The 20,310-nt window shown below is 39.5% G+C and overlaps 2 protein-coding genes across 3 annotated transcripts in view; one reads left to right on the plus strand and one right to left on the minus strand.

Annotated features, from left to right (window-relative positions):
• Positions 1–173, minus strand: part of LOC115221407 (TBC1 domain family member 20) — a 28,091-nt gene extending 27,918 nt beyond the window's left edge. The window contains exon 1 of one of the 2 annotated variants that reach the window (XM_036511021.1): positions 1–173. This exon is cut by the window's left edge and continues 122 nt beyond it. In XM_036511021.1, the coding sequence (XP_036366914.1) occupies positions 1–44 (44 nt within the window). In that variant the 5' untranslated portion in view covers positions 45–173. The other variant, XM_029791587.2, reaches the window with a different exon arrangement.
• Positions 174–9,777: 9,604 nt separating this feature from the next.
• The window catches only part of LOC115221438 (diacylglycerol O-acyltransferase 1), a 43,662-nt gene continuing 33,129 nt past the window's right edge, over positions 9,778–20,310 (plus strand). The window contains exon 1 of the mRNA XM_029791619.2: positions 9,778–10,274. Within this exon, the coding sequence (XP_029647479.1) occupies positions 10,051–10,274 (224 nt within the window). The 5' untranslated portion in view covers positions 9,778–10,050. The remainder of the gene's footprint in view (positions 10,275–20,310) is intronic.

Below are 20,310 nucleotides of genomic sequence, written 5' to 3' on the forward strand. Positions count from 1 at the left end.
GTGTTGTCCAGAGCAGTCGGGTTCGGTTTGCTCTGCTGTAACATATTCAAGCGACCATATTAACAACCTATTCTGTCCATTTTCCGCACCTCGTCTCTTCCATGTCATCTACTTTCTCTTGCCTCCATGTGATATCAACCGCTTACGTCAACGACGAGCTGACACGGGATGGAAAAAAAAAAAACTTTTAAAAATTTAAATAATCATATTAATTAATATATATATACATATATATGTGCTAAAAAAATTATTTAAAGAATTTTGATTATATATATAATTAAAATAACTCTGTATTTTTTTGAAAATTACGTTTGTAAATTAAATGTTAAGTAATGTCTTAAGTTGAGGTTAACTTCATCCGTGTCGCTTACGTCAGCTAGTATAAACATGTTGATATGTCATAACTTGTTGAGTGCGGTCTTATCTTTGTATTTTGTTTTAGAATCGAGAAAATTATAGTTATTTTGGTATATTTTATTTTTATAAAAGTCGCTCAATGACTTTCTGAATTTACAAATAGACAATTTTTTATTGTTGGTTCACGAAAGAAAAGAAAAAAATTTAAGTTTTTCCGTTGGTATATTGAGAAGTTGCTTGACTGTTGCTGTAACTCAGTCACGCCATCACCCGCGGTAATTCTATGTTTTGGATTGTTTTGAAATTAGAAAATTATAGTTCTTTTGGTATATTTTATTTTTATAAAAGTCACTCAATGACTTTCTGAATTTACAAATAGACAATTTTTTATTGTTAGATCTGGAAAGAAAAGAAAAAAATTAAAGTTTTTCCGTTGGTATATTGGGAAGGTGCTTGACTGTTGCTGTAACTCAGTCACGCCATCAGCCGCGGTAATTCTATGTTTTGGATTGTTTTGAATTAGAAAATACCACTATTGTCCGTTGTAGAGTTAACTGAGGGACTGTAATTTTTTAACTAATTTTCATTATAATTATTCATTTAGTTTAGTTAATTAAATACTTTATTAAAATTCTTGGTTATATGTTTCAAAACACAGATCTTGTTTTTCTTCCAACCACTTCAAGTATTTAAAATTTTCGCCAGGTATTTTTGGAAAATTGTAGTTTCGCATGCTGATAACGAAATTCTCGTTTGTTATCTTCACTTCTAATTCCATTCCCATCTTGGCTGTATTATACAAATATGAATCTTGCAGAAGAGTCGTGCTTCGTATTACTGATCTAGGAAGGATGAAAGACAAAGCTGACTGCAGCGGAATTGGCAAAGGAGACCGATAGAATAAGTACTAGGCTTACAAAGAATAAGACCTGGGGGCGATTTGCTTGACTAAAGGCAGTGCTCCAGCATGGCCACAGTCAAATGACTGAAACGTGTAAAAGAGTAAAAGAATATAATAATTAAAATAAATCCATAGATCACACCTTTGGCAGCCGCAAGTTTTGCAATGTAAAGAAACTAAAAACTAACCTAAAGTAATTGCCCTTGAAGTTGTAGATCACACACCAAAGTAGCTCCAATGTAACAGCAAAACTTCGTCTCAGTTTCACTTACCAGCATTTGATTTTAATATCATATTCATGTTTATAGGCGCAGGAGTGGCTGTGTGGTAAGTAGCTTCCTAACCAACCACATGGTTCCGGGTTCAGTCCCACTGCGTGGCATCTTGGGCAAGTGTCTTCTGCTATAGCCCCGGGCCGACCAATGCCTTATGAGTGGATTTGGTAGACGGAAACTGAAAGAAGCCTGTCGTATATATGTATATATGTGTGTGTGTTTGTCCCCCTAGCATTACTTGACAACCGATGCTGGTGTGTTTACGTCCCCATCACTTAGCAGTTCGGCAAAAGAGACCAATAGGATAAGCACTGGGCTTACAAAGAATAAGTCCTGGGGTCGATTTGCTCGACTAAAGGCGGTGCTCCAGCATGGCCGCAGTCAAATGACTGAAACAAGTAAAAGAGTTATAAAGTCCAATATGGTTTACATTAAAAACTGTAATACTTCATTTATAATTTGATTTATCAAATTCTTGCTGTAAACATCAGATCTAGTGCAGGACACCTCACTATGTTGTATAAGTGTATAATAACCTATCCTAATAGTGCTAAGTGACTGATCAAGTATCTGGGGGAAACAAAACAACATAGTTTATGTAGCAGAAATAATTCATAATATTTGATTAGAGGAAACTGAATGAGCTCTGGAGTGTAATATTTTTCAGTCTCCCCATTACTGAAAGACATTTTTTTCCCACCATAACCCATTTTAAAACAAGTTCTTGTATGGTGAATACTGCAAGAAAACAGTAGTCAGAACACTAGCTTCAAAAATATCAAATTTTAAAATACAAATTTCTATATGTATAAAGCTGAAGTTGTCTGTGTATGGCAGGTTTGGTAGCCTTCAACTAACACTATCTCCTCCGAGACCCTGCAGCGCAAGTTGACCAAAATTGAGAGTATGATTTTCAGTGTATTTCAACCAGAAAAATGTTCACTTAAAGAGAATAACAAGCTACATAATGCAAAGTTTTTACTTTTCAAAAATTCCAATTCTAAAGGGTTGAAACAAACCCGAGCAATGCCAGGTGATACTACTAGTATTTAAATATTGGTAATCTAGACAAACAACTAAATGATTGAATATTACAGAAGTGTATGTAAATTTGGTGAAAATCTGTCAGTCAATATCGACAGACAGAAGTGTACAGTATTATATATCTATTACAGCTGATCTTACCAATCGGTTTCACACTAGGGGTTCAACAGAGTGTTAGGTAACAGTCTGATTATGTAACCCTCCACTCTTCAGAGGTAGTCATTTGGTAGCTAGGGTAAACCCCAACTGTTTTCTCTTGAAACACATCTGCTTATTCCATTATCACAATCAATATATATCCATAGTTATTGTATGTAAATCAAAACACACATTGAAATAGGGAATTATGGAAATATTATTTGCAGCAGAGTTGTTGAATAACAAAACAACAAAATGGAAATTTTTTACTATATTTATTCTCCATTACACATTTGATTTGCAAATAGAAATCACAAAGATCTACAAGTTACACACACACACACACACATGAACTTATACTTGTGGTGACATACACCCTGGGCGGATTGAGTCGGCTTCTTCTACCACCCTCGAGGGTTGGAAGAAGTTTCGTGTGAATATGTGGATTTCACAAGCGGTTGCCAACAATCCCGCATGTAGAGACATCCTGTTTGCCGCAGATTGTCCGCAGACGCAGGGACAGAATGACCGAGGAGCCGCCGGTTGCTAAAACAGACACTCTGAGAATTTTCACCAGAGCCCCGTCTTCCGGGTTGTGGCCCTAATACCACTTGGTGTCAGACCAATCCGCCTTAGGTGGCCCTACCAGGAACCGAATTTCCCGATGGCATAGCTCTGACACTACCCGTTGCCAGCATCCCCACCACGGTGAGGAGGGGATGGACTTTGGATACACACACACATGTATTGGCTTCGAATTTTGGCACGAGACCAGCACTTTCAGGGCAGGGTGGGGGTGGAGTCAATTACATAGACCACAGTGTTTAACTGACACTTAGTTTATCAATTCCCGAAAAGATGACAGGCAAAGTCAACCTTAGTCAACCTTGGCGGAATTTGATCTCAGAACATACAGCCGGATGAAATGCCGCTAAGCATTTTGCTCGGCGTGCTAACGATTCTGCTAGCTTAATCTGGCCCTGGTTTTTATCCTGTTGTAATTTCAAGACTCCCCACTCCATCACTACACAAACCTGATGGAGAAGCCAGTTTTAGTTAGTCACCACCTAAAGAGTTGAACAGGTTGTATTGAAGCATATGAAACCAGCAGCACTTGTGGGGGACTTGACATGTATTTCATTTTCGTGTTGACATGGAAGGCAACAGTTAAATGATGGCAGTCATTCTGTGTCTGAGGGGAGGTAACTCTGAAAGAGAATTCATTTTGATTGTGATATGTATGTATGTATGTAATAATAATAGTGAAAGTATTGTATACAGTGCTCAGGTGCACCACAACTTGTCAAAAGTGCGTATATAGCATATGCAGTAATGTACAAATGTCTGGGAAGTGAACAGTGTATGAGTCAGATACATGCTTGCGTGTGTATGGAGGGGAGAAAATCAGGTGTAGTGTTGGCGAATCTCAGAAAGTATGGAAGTTTTGAAGGATGCAGTGCTCCGACAACTAACAACTGATGCCGGCAGTTTGTTCCATGCTTCAGCAACTCTCAGCGTGAAAAAATGTTTCCTAAAGTCATGGGAGCTGTGCTGTTTTCTGACTTTGTAAACATGTATGTATGTGTATGTGTGTGTGTGTCACATACATCATCATCATTTTAATGTTCACTTTTCCATGCTTGCATGGGTTAGACAGAATTTATTGGGGCAGATTTCCCACAGCCGTATACTATCGGGGTTGCAACCAACATCCCACCACAAGTGAACATGTAACGTCTGCACAATCGATCTCAAAACATTAAAATGACATGAAACAAATACGGAAAGACAAGTATAAAAGTTGTCTCCCATCATTCGAACTTACGGGGTGGAGGAACGAATCAAAACATTTAAAGTTTTGTTTTTCCTTTATTACGTGGCTTACGTTAATTCAATATACCTCCACCTACACAGCTATCTAATTATTATATGAATGCAGTCTAAAAATATTTAGATTTATTTAAATGCCACTAAACACACAAATGTAACACCCTGGCTAGCCTGTTTCTGTCACCACGCCAGCATGGAAAACACATTAAATGATGAGGAGGAGGACAATGATGATACACACACACACATCTCTTTGTCAATCTATCTATCTATTTATCTATCTACTTATCTGTCTTTCTGTCTGTCAGTATGTATGTATGAATCCATTGATGAGTCTCTAGTCAATCCAAGGCTACACTAGAAGACACTTGCCTTGGGTGAAACACACTAACACTGAACCTGGACCCACATAATTGGAAATCAACTGTTGACTGGATTCGACAGGCTGGAGGACTGTAGTGTGCTCCATGGTCTACTTTAGCATGGTTACTATGGCTGGATGCCCTTATCTTCCAGGGTGTACTGGGTGCATTTTTTTTTATGGTACCAGGACTTGTGAAGTTGTAATGTAGTTCATAAGACTAAGATCCCCATGGAGTGAGTGGGGCTACAGCTTTATGAAGGTAAATGAAAGGTTAAGGTAGGGACCAGAACAGGTTTCTTACAGTAGGGGAGGAGATACATTGCTGTTGATATACAAGACTGAATGAGATGGGAGTAACGGTGTGGAATTAGAAAGGAAGATAAAGATGGTGGTGTTATGTCGGGGCAGATCTCTCCCTACCCATATATAACATGGGGTAGCAATGATTCTCTTCCTTGACAACCCTCCCCATGAGGACTCGAGACCAGAAGAGGTTTCTTACAGTAGAGGAGATATATTGCTGTTTATATTATACAAGACTGGATGAGATGGGAGTAATGGTGTGGAACTAGAAAGGAAGATAAAGATGGTGGTGTTATGTCAGGGCAGATCTCTTCCTACCCATATATAACATGGGGTAGCAATGCTTCTCTTCCTTGACAACCCTCCCCATGAGAATTGGGATAAAGTAGTGAAGACTGATTTTTAAATTTTGTATCTACTGAGAGTGGTGTTGGGGAAAGCCAAATTTTCTGTGCTAGCATGGTGGAAAATATGTTAAAATGGGAATTGCGATGGTGTTTGAGACATATAATAAATATCTACATCTGAGTCTTTTGTCTATTTTGTTCCTGTTTCATCTCCATTTGCTATCCTCTTGCCTATTGAATACCCTCTCACAGCTTTATTGCTCCTTCTTCAATTCTCTGCATCATTTCACCCATCACTTGTCTCCTTTCTCTTTTCAATAAACATATATACTCTCTTTTACTCCTTTTTACTTGTTTCAGTCATTTGACTGCGCCATGCTGGATACTTCCTTTAGTCGAGAAATCGACCCGGGACTTATTCTTTGTAAGCCCAGTACTTATTCTATCGGTCTCTTTTGCCGAACTGCTAAGTGACGGGGACGTAAACACACCAGCATTGGTTGTCAAGCAATGCTAGGGAACAAACACAGACACACAAACATATTCACACACACTTATATATATATACATATATACGACAGGCTTCTTCAGTTTCCGTCTACCAAATCCACTCACAAGGCATTGGTCAGCCCGGGGCTATAGCAGAAGACACGTGCCAAGATGCCACGCAGTGGGACTGAACCCGCCATGTGGTTGGTTAGCAAGCTACTTACCAAACAGCCACTCCTGCGCCTATATATTTCTTTATTGCCCACAAGGGGCTAAACAAGGACAGACAAAGGGATTAAGTCGATTACATCAACCCCAGTGCGTAACTGGTACTTTATTTATCGACCCCGAAAGAATGAAAGGTAAAGTCCACCTAGGTGGAATTTGAACTCAGAACGTAATGACAGATGAAATACTGCTAAGCATTTCGCCTGGCGTGATAACGATTCTGCCAGCTCGCCGCCTTTTTTCAATAAACATATAACTTCTACAAGTGTTTCCCTTCACTGTGCCTGAGTAGCAAGGGACTGCATCAGATCTACATTTATCCAATGCATGTCTCCATTTACCATCTTCTGCTGCCTGTCATCACTCCCTCTCCTTCAAACCACTCTGTTGAAACCCATCACTGTTATGCCATTGCCATTTTGATATCCTACATTTCTATTCTTTCTCTCATTAGTTAACTGTGCATAGGTTTGTCTCAGATCATATTGTTACTCTCAGACACCTTTAGTAAAAACTGGTCATTTCAGTAAACACCACCAAATGATGGCATCTTTTTGGCAGAATTCCACTGGTCAATGCAAATGTTCTGTTGACCTCCGTGGAATGAGCGGTCACTCTCACGAAATAGACATGCCTTTCCTCGCTGCTGTCTCTGCTTGAACTGCCAACACATGCTTCCTGACCACATGTGCTTCCTGCCCACGCATGCCCCTTTCACTCTTCCACCGGCCCCTGCAGTCTCACTTCCCTTTTGCCTCATCTACCATCCTCTCCACCAACACCACATAGCTCATCACAGTCCATAACACCGCTAACACCACATTAACATTACTCAACTCCTGTACTCTAAGCTTCCACTACCTTTCCTTCAGGGTATTTATTACTGACATCCATTACACTCTTACCACTGACCATTATGCAAATATGTTAATTCCATTACTATTTCTCTCATTACATGCTGTCATTACTATCTCTTTTCATGACTCCTCCCACATCCTCCTTTAGTCTCTCCTCTTTTCCCTATTCTTTCACACTGTCAGCCAATCACTCTGCTTCCCATGTTACTCGTCTTTTCCCTTTTCACCCTGGTTTACCTTCTGCAATCACCACCTCTTTTTCTCATGCTGCCCTGATTGAACCAACTCAATATACAGTGGTGAGAACTTCCTTACATCTTGCTGGGTACAAGGCAACATCACTAGTGCTGGTGCCACTATAAAATGCACCCACCACATTCTGTAAAGTGGTTGGTGTTAGGAACTACATCCAACCATAAAAACTATGCAAATATAACACTTTTGAGCATACTTTAGCTGGCAGTAACTCTGAACAGATCTGACTTGCACCATGATGACTTATTGAATCCATACCTGCATGGAAAGTGGATGCCAAATATTGATGATGATGACGATGAGCAGTATGCTGTTCTAATAAGAGAATGCACTCCTCCACCAACACCTCCCCTACTTCATACCCTCAAATGATTTGTGAGGTGAGCAAGCAGAGATAAGGTAAGGTTGAGAGATCCTTTTCATCCTGTTTCACCGAGGGCTTATGAGCCCTCTAATGTTACTATCATGATAAATATAGTCAGTTACATATATACTCTGTAAAGTGACTGGTGAGAGGAAGGGTAAGTAGCCATCAAAACTCTGCCAGAATGACAGCTGCTGCTCTATGAGAATAGTAATGGCCCCCAATTAGATACAACTTGGAGAGTGATGCCCTGTCCAACCCATGCCAGCATGGAAAGTGGAAGTAAAATCACGATGATAATGAGGATATGCTTACACACACACACACATTGGTATTGGCAGATTTGTTATAGTCATAGGCTTGGTAACAGGGGGTGCATGTGCATCCCCTAAAATTTTTTGACAGGTAATGAAAATGCTTTGAACATCCCCCTGAAAAATTTCTCCACAATGAATGTCAAACTATATTTGGGCTGATCTCAAGCATCACTTTTCCATTATTAATGTTATCTGATTTGGCGAACTGGCAGAATCATTAGCATGCCGGGCAAAATCCTTGGCGGTATTTCGTCTGTGTTTACGTTCTGAGTTCAAATTCCGCCGAGGTCGACTTTACCTTTCACCCTTTCAGGGTCGATAAAATAAGTACCAGTTACGCACTGGGGTTGATGCAATCGACCTAATCCCTTTGTTTGTCCCCTCTGTGTTTAGCCCCTTGAGTGCAATAAAGAAATAAATGTTATCTGATTTGCTTAATGCTCAAATATTATAATATTTACTATTATTATACCTGCGTCTGTTTTGATATTGAGATTGAAGAAGTCAATCCTGTTTGTAAAATATTTTAGACCTGGGGTTGCAGCCCCTAAGCAAATTTAGTTCCCACACTTATGGTTAGGGAGTAGGACCAAATGCCTCAGTGTATTTGTTTCACACTCTCAGTTCATATCCCACCTTGGTCAGCTTTGCCTTTTATCGTTTTGTGGGGTCATTAAAATAAAGGGCAATAGATTGGCAGATCTACTAGGATGTAAGACTAGATGCCTTGTGGTATTTGAGTACCTCTAGAAGAATTCATTTTGTTGCAAAAATCTAGCCTGGGGCCTCTGGTTTGAGGATAACTTTCTCCCTCCCTCCCAGCAGGAAAAAAACCCCAAAAGGATCATGTTTGATATTTCAAAGTCAAAGATATTTATTCAGTGTTAGTAATGGTATTTTCCTTCAAACCACAACCTGGCTTCTCAGAGTAGGAGACATTGAATAATGTAGTCCTAGATACACTGTGGTGGGGGAAAGGAGAGGATGGTCACAGTGTGAAGACCTTTGATCTTTAGTCTCTTCGATCAGGGCTCAGTTGACCTGCTACAAAACAACTCACAGGGGTGGGGACTAAAAATAGGGCGGTAGACCTGTCCAACCCAAGCTAACTTCGAAGGAACCAACATTAAAACTTTGACGGTGTTACACATGTGTATCTTCTTTGACCGTTTCTTTGTCGAGTTTTCATCCGTCGACAAATATTTAAGTCATGGCTGTGTGGTAAGTAGCTTGTTTACCAACCACATGGTTCCGGGTTCAGTCCCACTGCGTGGCACCATGGGCAAGTGTCTTCTACTATAGCCTCGGGCCGACCAAAGCCTTGTGAGTGGATTTGGTAGACGGAAACTGAAAGAAGCCCGTCGTATATATGTATATATATGTGTGTGTATGTGTTTGTCCCCCTAGCAGTGCTTGACAACCGATGCTGGTGTGTTTATGTCCCTGTTACTTAGCGGTTCGGCAAAAGTGACCGATAGAATAAGTACTGGGCTTACAAAAGAATAAGTCCCGGGGTCGAGTTGCTCGATTGAAGGCGGTGCTCCAGCATGGCCGCAGTCAAATGACTGAAGCAAGTAAGAGAGTAAAGAGAATGTCTCGTCTTTTGTGGTTTATTAAATACACACACACAAACATTTGTGTGTATTTAATACGTTGCACCTTGGATATGTTTTAAAAGATAACAGTTAAGGAAGGTTGCAGGAGCATTTCACGAAGGACACGTGATTCTCGCATTGCGACTGAGAGGGTGAATGAGTGAGGCCAAAAATTAATTTGTTATTGTTAGTGTGGCTTCTACTTTCGTAACTACCACTAAATCTACTGCTGCTATTTCTTTCGCTACCACGACCACCACCACTAAGTAGTCATTCACCGCTGCTGCTTCCATTAAATAACAATTCACTGTTACCGCTACCATCACGGCCTCTACTGATCTACACCGTTCACTGCTGCTGTCAGTGTTCTTGTTGTCGTCACAGACATGGTGCCTAGCCCAATGACGCGTGTGAGTTCTAGCAAGAACTCCACGCCTGATAACCCACCAGCTAACCAATTATCTAATGATGAAGGTGAAGAGCAAGTGGCATCCGACGACTATTCGCCCGCGTTGCGTCGACGGAACATGAGGAGGACGGTGAGCATGGCGAATTATGAAGAAATAACTGGCGAAGAGAAGAGGGAGCGACTGAAACAACCTGACAAACCGTGAGTGTTTGTTTACATTTCATCTATATTTCTGTAAAATCTTATAAACAACAATGTGGGCTGACTGGGTGTATAACGTATCTCGACGGAGGTAAAGAATACGCACACCACCTGTTTTCGACGTAACCCTAAACGTGGCCCTAAACACCGAAAACGGGTGGTTTACGTATTCTTTACCTTGGCCCGTATCTTTTCACCTGTAAGAAGCATAGTTTTTTTAGGTTTCAATGAATCTGTCTGGAGTATTTAATTAGTTCGAAGCCGATAATGGTTTTTTCTTTCTTCTTTTCTGCCTTAATAAGTAATCACTGGAGCAGAAAGGTGTCAACACTCATTTAAAGGTGTGTAAAGAAAAGTGATGACATGTCACTATCTTTCTACACACATCTTTGTTCTTTTTCTTTTAACCCATTCGTAACCATATGAATTTCAATTAGTTTGAAAACCATTCAAGTATTTAGAAGGTTGTAGTATAATAATAATAATTATTATTATTAAATTGATACCTGTAAAATGACTTAAACAAAACTTTCTTGGTGCTAGAAGGTTTTAAATTAAATATAAACTCATTAGAAACGTATTTTGTATGGAAGACTAACGTGTTGGGCAAGGTTTGTATGAAAAGCTGAGTTGGGTGTTTTGATGAGAGATATATCTGTACTTGCTTCTTACCAATATATTTATTTTCTAGTCCTCGGGATATTTGTTTATGTTTTTTCTCAACTAAGTGTAAATACAAGCAACGATTTGATGTCGCTATTAATTTGTTATTATATAAATATATTATCTTAATTCTGTATATTATTCTTGGCGACCACAAAAGTTGACATCGCCTTGGAACGGGTTGAAAGTTCTTTCTATCAAATGTTTATTTAGAAAACGGAAATTATTTCAATGTCACACCGAGTCTTTCCCTTTGGTGGGAACTTTCTTAGAACCAGGGACGAACTCTAAGTGCATACAAACCCGAGGGGGTGCAGCTGTATCGAGAAAATTATTTCACATCTTAGTAACATGTATCAAATTACTATTTTGGTGTTGAATCTTAAACGGTTTTTTTTTTCATATGTTTTTTGAGAACTTCGGTTGTGGGAGGTTACAAATCCTGAATATGGGATCCTAACGTGGTCATTTATCTTGCTAAAAATTGCAGACAAATCTTCGTCTGCCGTTACGTTCTGAGTTCAAATCCCGCCGAGGTCGACTTTGCCTTTCATCCTTTCAGGGTCGATAAATTAAGTACCAGTTACGCACTGGGGTAGATGTAATCAACGTAATCCGTTTGTCTGTCCTTGTTTGTCCCCTCTGTGTTTAGCCCCTTGTGGGCAATAAAGAAACAGATATTTGTGAGGGGTAACAGTTAACTCCATAAAACCCCTCATTCATTTATTTCATAAAAACGAGGTAATACGATAATGCTAGGAAAAACAAAGTTAAAACTAATGAAATATCCTTGTATGATTTATCAAATCCAGTTTAATTTTTCTAATATTGTATTCGATTAGGTAACTATATACCTCGTACTTGCTCCAGCCGTAAACTAAAAGAACATAAAAAAAAGAATATACAAATCGAAACCAGCCAAAGAATATAGAACGAAAAATGGAACAATATTTATTCAAGAAACCATCAATAATGATATTTCAACAATTCAAATTGGCCAGCATATACTTAATGGTTTTGAACTATGAAATATTTAAAGATAGTTGAGTTTGATCCAGTATAGTACCGACTCCAAGATTATTCTTTAAATAGGTGACCAATGAAAAAATCTTGCAGGAATTTATATTGGTTCTTTATAGATTTTTAATTTTGCATATTCCCAATTCTTTTGAGTTTACAGCGGTTATGTGAAGGATCGCCGCAATGTCTTGTCTATATTCGGCCAAGAAAGATCTTTATTTAAAGACCCAAAGAAAGTTTAAAATATTGCTATTCCAGGAATATTGTCTTTGGCGATGCAGTACAGTTATAAATCTTCTAATTTAATCTTCTATTATAATTCCAGTCACACCTAGAATTATATGAATATTAAATCTACCTGAGTTCTTAACAGGTATATGGTTATGAAACCACAATTGTTTTGTAACCATGTACCTGACTGCATGAAAGGGTGAGAACCAAAGTTGACTTCGATGTGCTTTGGACTAAAAATATAAATAGATAAAACTGGTTTCTGACTTACACCCAGGGCTTTTGTTGGAGATGATGTGTGTGTAAAGGGAGGGAGTTAGCGACTATATCTGTCCGCGGAAGGATGAAACGTAGTCGACCACGGCGGGAATCGAACTTGTGACCGCAAAGGACATTTATAAATTTCACAATGCGTTTTAATCCGTTGTTCTACCGATTCTGCTTTTCCCTAACCTGTATTTTAAAAGCTATAAAATGTAAATAATAATGATGATAATCGTTTCGGCTCTAGGAATTTTGAGGGAAGGAGCTAGTCGATAATACCGGCTGATACTTATCTTATCGACCGCGGAAGGATGGATAGCAAAATCGACTTTGCCGGCATTTGAACCTGGATGGTAAAAAGCCGCGACAGATACCATAAATCATTTTGTCTGAGGCTGTAAATGGTTCTGTCTAATTTTTTTTAATGTAACCTCGAGGTGGTAACAATTTGTAAACACGTCGAAATATTTAGCCATTTGTTTGTCTCAAGGTTCAGCCATCCCATTTAATGAACGACACCTGTCTTTATTTTATCAACATCTTTATAGATTGTTCTCCTCTGTTTACTTTTCATAAAGGAATGTGTATATGCAGGTGGTGTGTATGTGTTCATATGCATGCATGTTTGTGTGCGCGTATGCATGCGTGTTGATGTGTATGCGTGTATACTTGCGTGTTATGTGTGTATGTGTGTGTGTTCGCGTATGCCTGCGTGGTGATACGTGTGTGTGCGCTCGTATGCATGCGTGTTGCTGTGTGTGCGCGCGTATGCATGCGTGTTAATGTGTGTGTGTGCGTATGCATGTATGTGTGTGCGTGCATGTATATGTGTGCATGCATGTTGTGTGTGAGTGCATGTATGTGTGTGCGTATGCATGCGTGTTAATGTGTGTGTGTGCGTATGCATGCGTGTTAATGTGTGTGTGTGTGCGTATGCATGCGTGTTAATGTGTGTGTTCGCGTATGCATGCGTGTTGATACGTGTGTGTGTGCGCGCGTATGCATGCGTGTTAATGTGTGTGTGCGTATGCATGCTTGTTGATGCGCGTGCGTATGCATGCGTGTTAATGTGTGCGCGTGCGTGCGTATGCATGCGTGTTGATACGTGTGTGTGTGCACGCGTATGCATACGTGTTGATGTGTGTATGCATACGTATGCATGCTTGATGTGTCTGTCCGTATCCATGCGTATTGTGTGTATACGTATGCATGCATATTGATGTATGTGCATTCGCGCGTGCATACATATTGTGTGTGCGCACTTGCATGCATGTATGTGTGTGCGTGCATGTATATGTGTGCATGCATGTTGTGTGTGAGTGCATGTATGTGTGCATGTGCATGTATGTGTGTGCGTATGCATGTATGTGTGTGAGTGTGCACGCATACTGTGTGTGACTGTGCGTGTGCATGCGTGCTGGTGTGTGTGTGCCTGAGCATGCGAGTTGATGCGTATCTGAGTTAATGTATAAATAGATATATGTTGATATGTCTGTCATACACTGCTGCCGTCTCTATCAGCTGAGGACTTTGAACCTTGTCCAAATGTCCAACTCACTTTTCTTAAAAGTTAATCTTTCTCCTCCAACGACGCACCCCTCCTCGCCTATCTCTCTCCGGCTTCACTTTATCAGTTTTTCTAAACAAATCACTGACAACCAAGGGGGAAACTTCCACTCTACCTGTTTACTTAGCCTACAACAAATTGATCTGATCAAGCTGACCTAGAATCAAAGGTGTTCCAGTCATGACTACCCCCGTCTTTCATCCAGACATTGTGTATCTTCGAAGAAGAATGTCACTAATGGGACAAAACCTGAGGGGTTGTCCGGCGGCCGATGAGGTCTTAAAGAGCAACGGGACTCCCTAAAATCACATGGTGATGGACCATTGACAAGCAGAGAAGAGTGGAAAAGCTGGAATGAGACCAGAACAGTGACAGAAAACAAGGGCCGGTTGGCGAGATCGTGTTGCGGCCTTATGTACCTCGTAACACAGAAAGAACTAATATATAGGACTACGCGCCCTCCTTGAGTCATTACACCAGTCATCGTTTAACTACTGATAATCTCTGATTGAATGAATAGCTCTATATTTGAAGCTATTCGAGCAATGACCATCTTCTCAATAGTTTTCTTTCTTTTTTTATTTTCTTTTGCAGACAGTATATCTAGGACAACATTATCTAAGTTGTGCTCTCTTTAATATTGTGGTTGAGGGTGGGTGGTGGCTGCTATTTCTAGCAGGTTTAGCAACAACGTAGAGTGGGTTTTTCCCCCCTTAAATTTATTTTTATTTCGGCATGAAACGCATTAAGGGTTTTGGAAAAATTGCAGAATTCATACTTATAACTTACAAACTGACCCCCCAGCACACTAATTTAAATAAATCAAAATTGTTTTGGAGCGAAAATTTATTTATTCACACACATACACTCCATAATCAATTGTCCGACTAACGATATGATTAAATATTTTATTTTCACTCTCACTCAGACTTTGACTACTTTATTTTTAATGGTCAGGCATAGCTTCTTTTTTGAACTTGTCATCCCTAGGAATATATACGTGTGTGCGCGACCGTGTGTATATATATAACTCCAAGAAAGTTAGGGTTTGTGAATCCAACCCACTAAGGGATATCTATCCAACATACTGCTGGTAGAATACCCAATTATTAATACACAAGTGTTTTTTTTTTTATTGCATTGCAATTATATTACCTAGTGTACTAAATGGGTGAAGGTGAAGAGATATTTTACCATTAATTTATATAGCAATAAGAAAATGGAGGAGATCAATAGGTGGTTCATCAACTTTTAGACATTATATTATGTTAACTTATTTATTTATTTACTAAACTGATAATTACAATAATATACATACATATAACATATTATTCTTTACATATAAGATATAAGATATAGTAATATATAAGGATACCAGTAATTATTATAAAAAACATGAATATAAATTGGGAAATATATATATATATATATATATATCATATTTTGAAAATATGATAGATTTTGTATCATGAAATTTTTATTAAATGTTACTAAAATATTTTACAGAATAGCAGAGTATTGTAGTTCGCTTGAAGCATTGTGGATTGTTTGTAAAAAAATAATGTCTTGATTGGCATAACAATAATAACTGTTATAATTTGTTTTTTGTGCAACCACTTTCGAAAAACGTTGACGTGTTTCAAAACCACTCCTTCGACACACGCAACACACTGTATCTGCCTGTGGTTTGATCTCACTCCACTCCTCATTTCTAAAATATTTTCTCTTTGAATTTCCTAATATCTTTCGCTTCCTTCATATTCCAACGTATTTGTTAACTACAATTGTTGGCTGACACCTCTCGCTTACAATATCTGATATTCCCCCCCCCCACTCTCAGAGCCATTTTTAAGACCCCTTTTCTATCAAACTGAGCATTTAAAAAAATATTAGGTAGTCATGTGGGAAAGGTAGTGTCCTTGATCCCTCTGCAGTGTCCTAGATAGATAGATAGAGAATGTTATCCTCAACCAGGCATGAGAAACCTTTTCCAAGAAGCAAGTCACTTGAGACTTGGCTAACCATCAGATGGACTACATTACTAAAAGAACTTCAGGGTACCATATTTTCCTGCTTACAAGTCGAATTTTTCAGACCAAAATTTACAGCCATCAACTTATACAACCAAGCATCGGAGACCCAAAATTTCCATGCGGAAGCTACAGAATTTAGAAAGATAGTGACGATGTTTGAATGTTTATACGTGTTTACACTATATGCTACAGCGACCTGTAGGCTGGAATATAAGGTAATTTCCCTTTAGATATGCCATTAAGTTTTGCAGGCTGTCTATCACACAGTTAAGCTATGGTACCACCTTTGGCTACTGGAAGACATTTCAAGGAACCCAAAGACATTTAAGACATATTTGGTTTTGTTGTGTAATTATTTTAGGATTTATTCTTCAAGCTTTGCCAATTATTACCGCTGAATTGGAAGACGTACATCACAGTTGGTTCCAAGTTTCCAAGAGACTAATTACTGGGTCACTGCGTTTCTGACAATGAATGTGACAAGGGAGTGTCAGTAAATCAATGCAGAATAAATACTGCAAGGGACTTTGGTTATAAGCACAAGCATAGCCGTGTGGTAAGAAACTGTAAATTTTGGTCTGAAAATTTCGAATTATACACCAGAAAATAAAATAACAAGCATTGTCTAGAATATGGTACAAATAACTCCAGAGGCGCAGGAGTGGCTGTGTGGTAAGTAGCTTGCTAACCAACCACATGGTTCCGGGTTCAGTCCCACTGCGTGGCATCTTGGGCAAGTGTCTTCTGCTATAGCCCCGGACCAACCAAAGCCTTGTGAGTGGATTTGGTAGACGGAAACTGAAAGAAGCTTGTCGTATATATGTATATATATATATGTATATGTTTGTGTGTCTGTGTTCGTCTCCCTAGCATTGCTTGACAACCGATGTTGGTGTGTTTACGTCCTCGTCACTTAGCAGTTCGGCAAAAGAGACCGATAGAATAAGTACTAGGCTTACAAAGAATAAGTCCCGGGGTCGATTTGCTCGACTAAAGGCAGTGCCCCAGCATGGCCGCAGTCAAATGACTGAAACAAGTAAAAAGAAAAAAAGAGTAAAAGAGAGACCTAGTTTTCAGCAACACCTTAGTTCCAAGGTTTGAGACACAGGGGCATTTGTTGTAGTTATCATTCAGCCCAAAGTCAGGTCTAATTGAGCAGTTTTGTTTTTTTCCTTCTCTAAATGATGAAAAATGTTCTACAGTCCCAAACCTTACATTTATCTTTCTACATAGTAAACCAGTTAATTCATTAATTATTTTACCTTAAACTTTTATGGATTAAATTTTGTCACTGAAGAGCACTTCAAGTTTTCTTTGGATTCCAGATCTTATCTAATCAGTCAAACCTATGCTCAAAGTCATGCCAGCCATGGCTATCCTGTCTATGACATTATCCAATGTTTTCATGTCTTATTTTTGTTTTAAGACAGTAAGATGTATTTAAAAGTATACTGGCTGCTATTTCTAGTTGTCCTAGTGACCATATAGGGACGCCCTCATTGGTTTCAAAATGATAGTTTTTGTTTATATGAGTATAGTTGGTAAAATGGTTAAAATGGTTCCAGCAGGAACAGAGAGACCAAATCTGGTACTGAAATGGATTATTGGTCTGACATTGCAATACTGGAATCGAATATTGGCTTACCATTCCAGTGTCTCCAGAGTTCTACCGATCTTGGGACTCCATTATTTCATGCTTTTTATCAACCACATCCTCTTCCCTCCAAAGCCATGACCTTGAGCCTCTGTCAAATCTTCTTCTTCTTCTTGTTATTAATGTTATTATTATTAGTGTTTTATCAGGATATTCCCCTACATTTTAACCAACCTTGATTACCACCACCCTCTTCCTCTCTCTCAACCATTCACGTCCTCAATAAATCAGTTCTATTTCATCTTATCTTATCAAGGAATAATAATAATAATAATAATAATAATAACCCTTTCTACTTTAGATCCAAGGCCGGCAATTTCAGGAGAGGCTTTTAGTTGATTACATCATCCCTCCCACCCCACACAACGATGAAAGACAAAGTTGACCTTGGCAAAATTTGAACTCAGAATGTAAAGACAGACGAATACCACTGGTTTGTCCAGCATGCTAATGGTTCTGCCAGCCCACTGCCTTCATAATAATAATTATCATCATCATCGTTTAGCGTCCGCTTTCCATGCTAGCATGGACGGTTCAACTGGGGTGTGGGAAGCCAGAAGGCTGCACCAGGCCCAGTCTGTTCTGGCAGTGTTTCTACGGCTGGATGCCCTTCCTAACGCCAACCACTCCGTGAGTGTAGTGGGTGCTTTTTATGTGCCACCTGCACAGGTGCCAGACGAGGCTGGCAAACGGCCACGATAGGTTGGTGCTTTTTACGTGCCAAATAATAATAATAATAATAATAATAATCCTAGGCACAAGGTCTGAAATTTTGGGAGAAGGGCAAGTCGATTACATTGACCCCCTGTGTTCAACTGATACTTATTTCATTGACCCTAAAAGGATGAAAGGCAAAATCAACCTCAGTGGGATTTGAACCCAGAACATCGAGACCAATGAAATGCCGCTAAGCATTTTGCCTAGTGTGCTAATGAGTCTGTCAGTTTTCTGACTTAATAATAATAATAAAAATAATGGTTTCAAATTTTGGCACAAGGCCAGCATGTTAGGGGGTGGGGTTAAGTTGATTACATGAATGCCAGTGATTAACTGGTATTTATTTTAAAGGCGGCAAGCTGGCAGAAACGTTAGCACGCCGGGCGAAATGCTTACCGGTATTTCATCTGCCATTACGTTGTGAGTTCAAATTCCGCTGAGGTCGACTTTGCCTTTCATCCTTTTGGGGTCGATAAATTAAGTACCAGTTATGCACTGGGGTCGATGTAATCGACTTAATCTGTTTGTCTGTCCTTGTTTGTCCCTTCTGTGTTTAGCCCCTTGTGAGTAGTAAAAAAATAGGTATTTATTTTATCAGTCTTAAAAGGATGAAAGGCGAAGTTAACCTCAGCAGAATTTTGAACTCAGTGGCATTTTGTTCATGTCTATGTTCTAAGCATTTTACCAAAGCATGTTAATGATTCTGCCAGCTTGCTGCCATAATAATAATGACAATTATTGTTTTTGATCTAGGCACAAGGTGGGTATTTAATTGAGAGCATCAGCCATAGTATAAAACTGGTACTTCATTGACCTATGAAGTGATAAAAGGCAAAGGAAAGTTTATTATGGTACTTTAATATGATGAATTATTATTAAAAAATCTGAAATATCATAAAGCAAAATTCAGGAATAATATATCATCACTTGCACAGTGTAGGCATAGGAGTGGCTGTGTGGTAAGTAGCTTGCTTATGAACCACATGGTTCCGAGTTCAGTCCCACTGCATGGCACCTTGGACAAGTGTCTTCTACTATAGCCTCGGGCCGACCAAAGCCTTGTGAGTGGATTTGGTGGCTGGAAACTGAAAGAAACCTGTCGTATATATGTATATATGTATATATATATATATATATATATATGCGCGTGTGTTTGTGTGTCTGTGTTTGTCCCCCCAACATTGCTTGACAACTGATGCTGGTGTGTTTATGTCCCCGTAACTTAGCGGTTCAGCAAAAGAGACTGATAGAATAAGTACTAGGTTTACAAAGAATAAGTCGTGGGGGCCGATTTGCTTGACTAAAGGCGGTGCTCCAGCATGGCCACAGTCACATGACTGAAACAAGTAAAAGAGTGTGCCGGGGATCAAGCATATACTGGGAATGATTGTATCGACAACTCCACTTTCCCCTAAAATTTCTGGCTTTGTACCAAAATTTGAAAGCATTAGTGGTAAGAAGCTCTCAAGAGAACTGAACAACAGAAGGTCTTCAGAGAAGAAACCTTTCTTAGGCAAGTGTTTCAGTTCTTCTTCCACACCAAAAGAGCTGGGCCACATCCAGGTCATGACTCTTGAGTGGCCTTCTGGTGACACTTTTTAGCCTCTTGGATACTGGAAATTTATGCATTTGAACTGCTCAGCGCTGCCTTGACTGGCTTCTGTGCTGGTGGCACGTTAAAAGCACCAACCGATTGTGGCCGATGCCAGACTCCCCTGGCACCTGTGCCGGTGGCATGTAAAAAGCACCCACTACACTCGCAGAGTGGTTGGCGTTAGGAAGGGCATCCAGCTGTAGAAACATTGTCAGATCAGACTGGAGCCTGGTGCAGCCTCCATGGCTTACCAGACCCCGGTCGAACCGTCCAACCCATGCTAACGCGGAAAA

The sequence above is a fragment of the Octopus sinensis genome, linkage group LG18, assembly GCF_006345805.1.
Source record: "Octopus sinensis linkage group LG18, ASM634580v1, whole genome shotgun sequence".
NCBI lineage: Eukaryota > Metazoa > Mollusca > Cephalopoda > Octopoda > Octopodidae > Octopus > Octopus sinensis.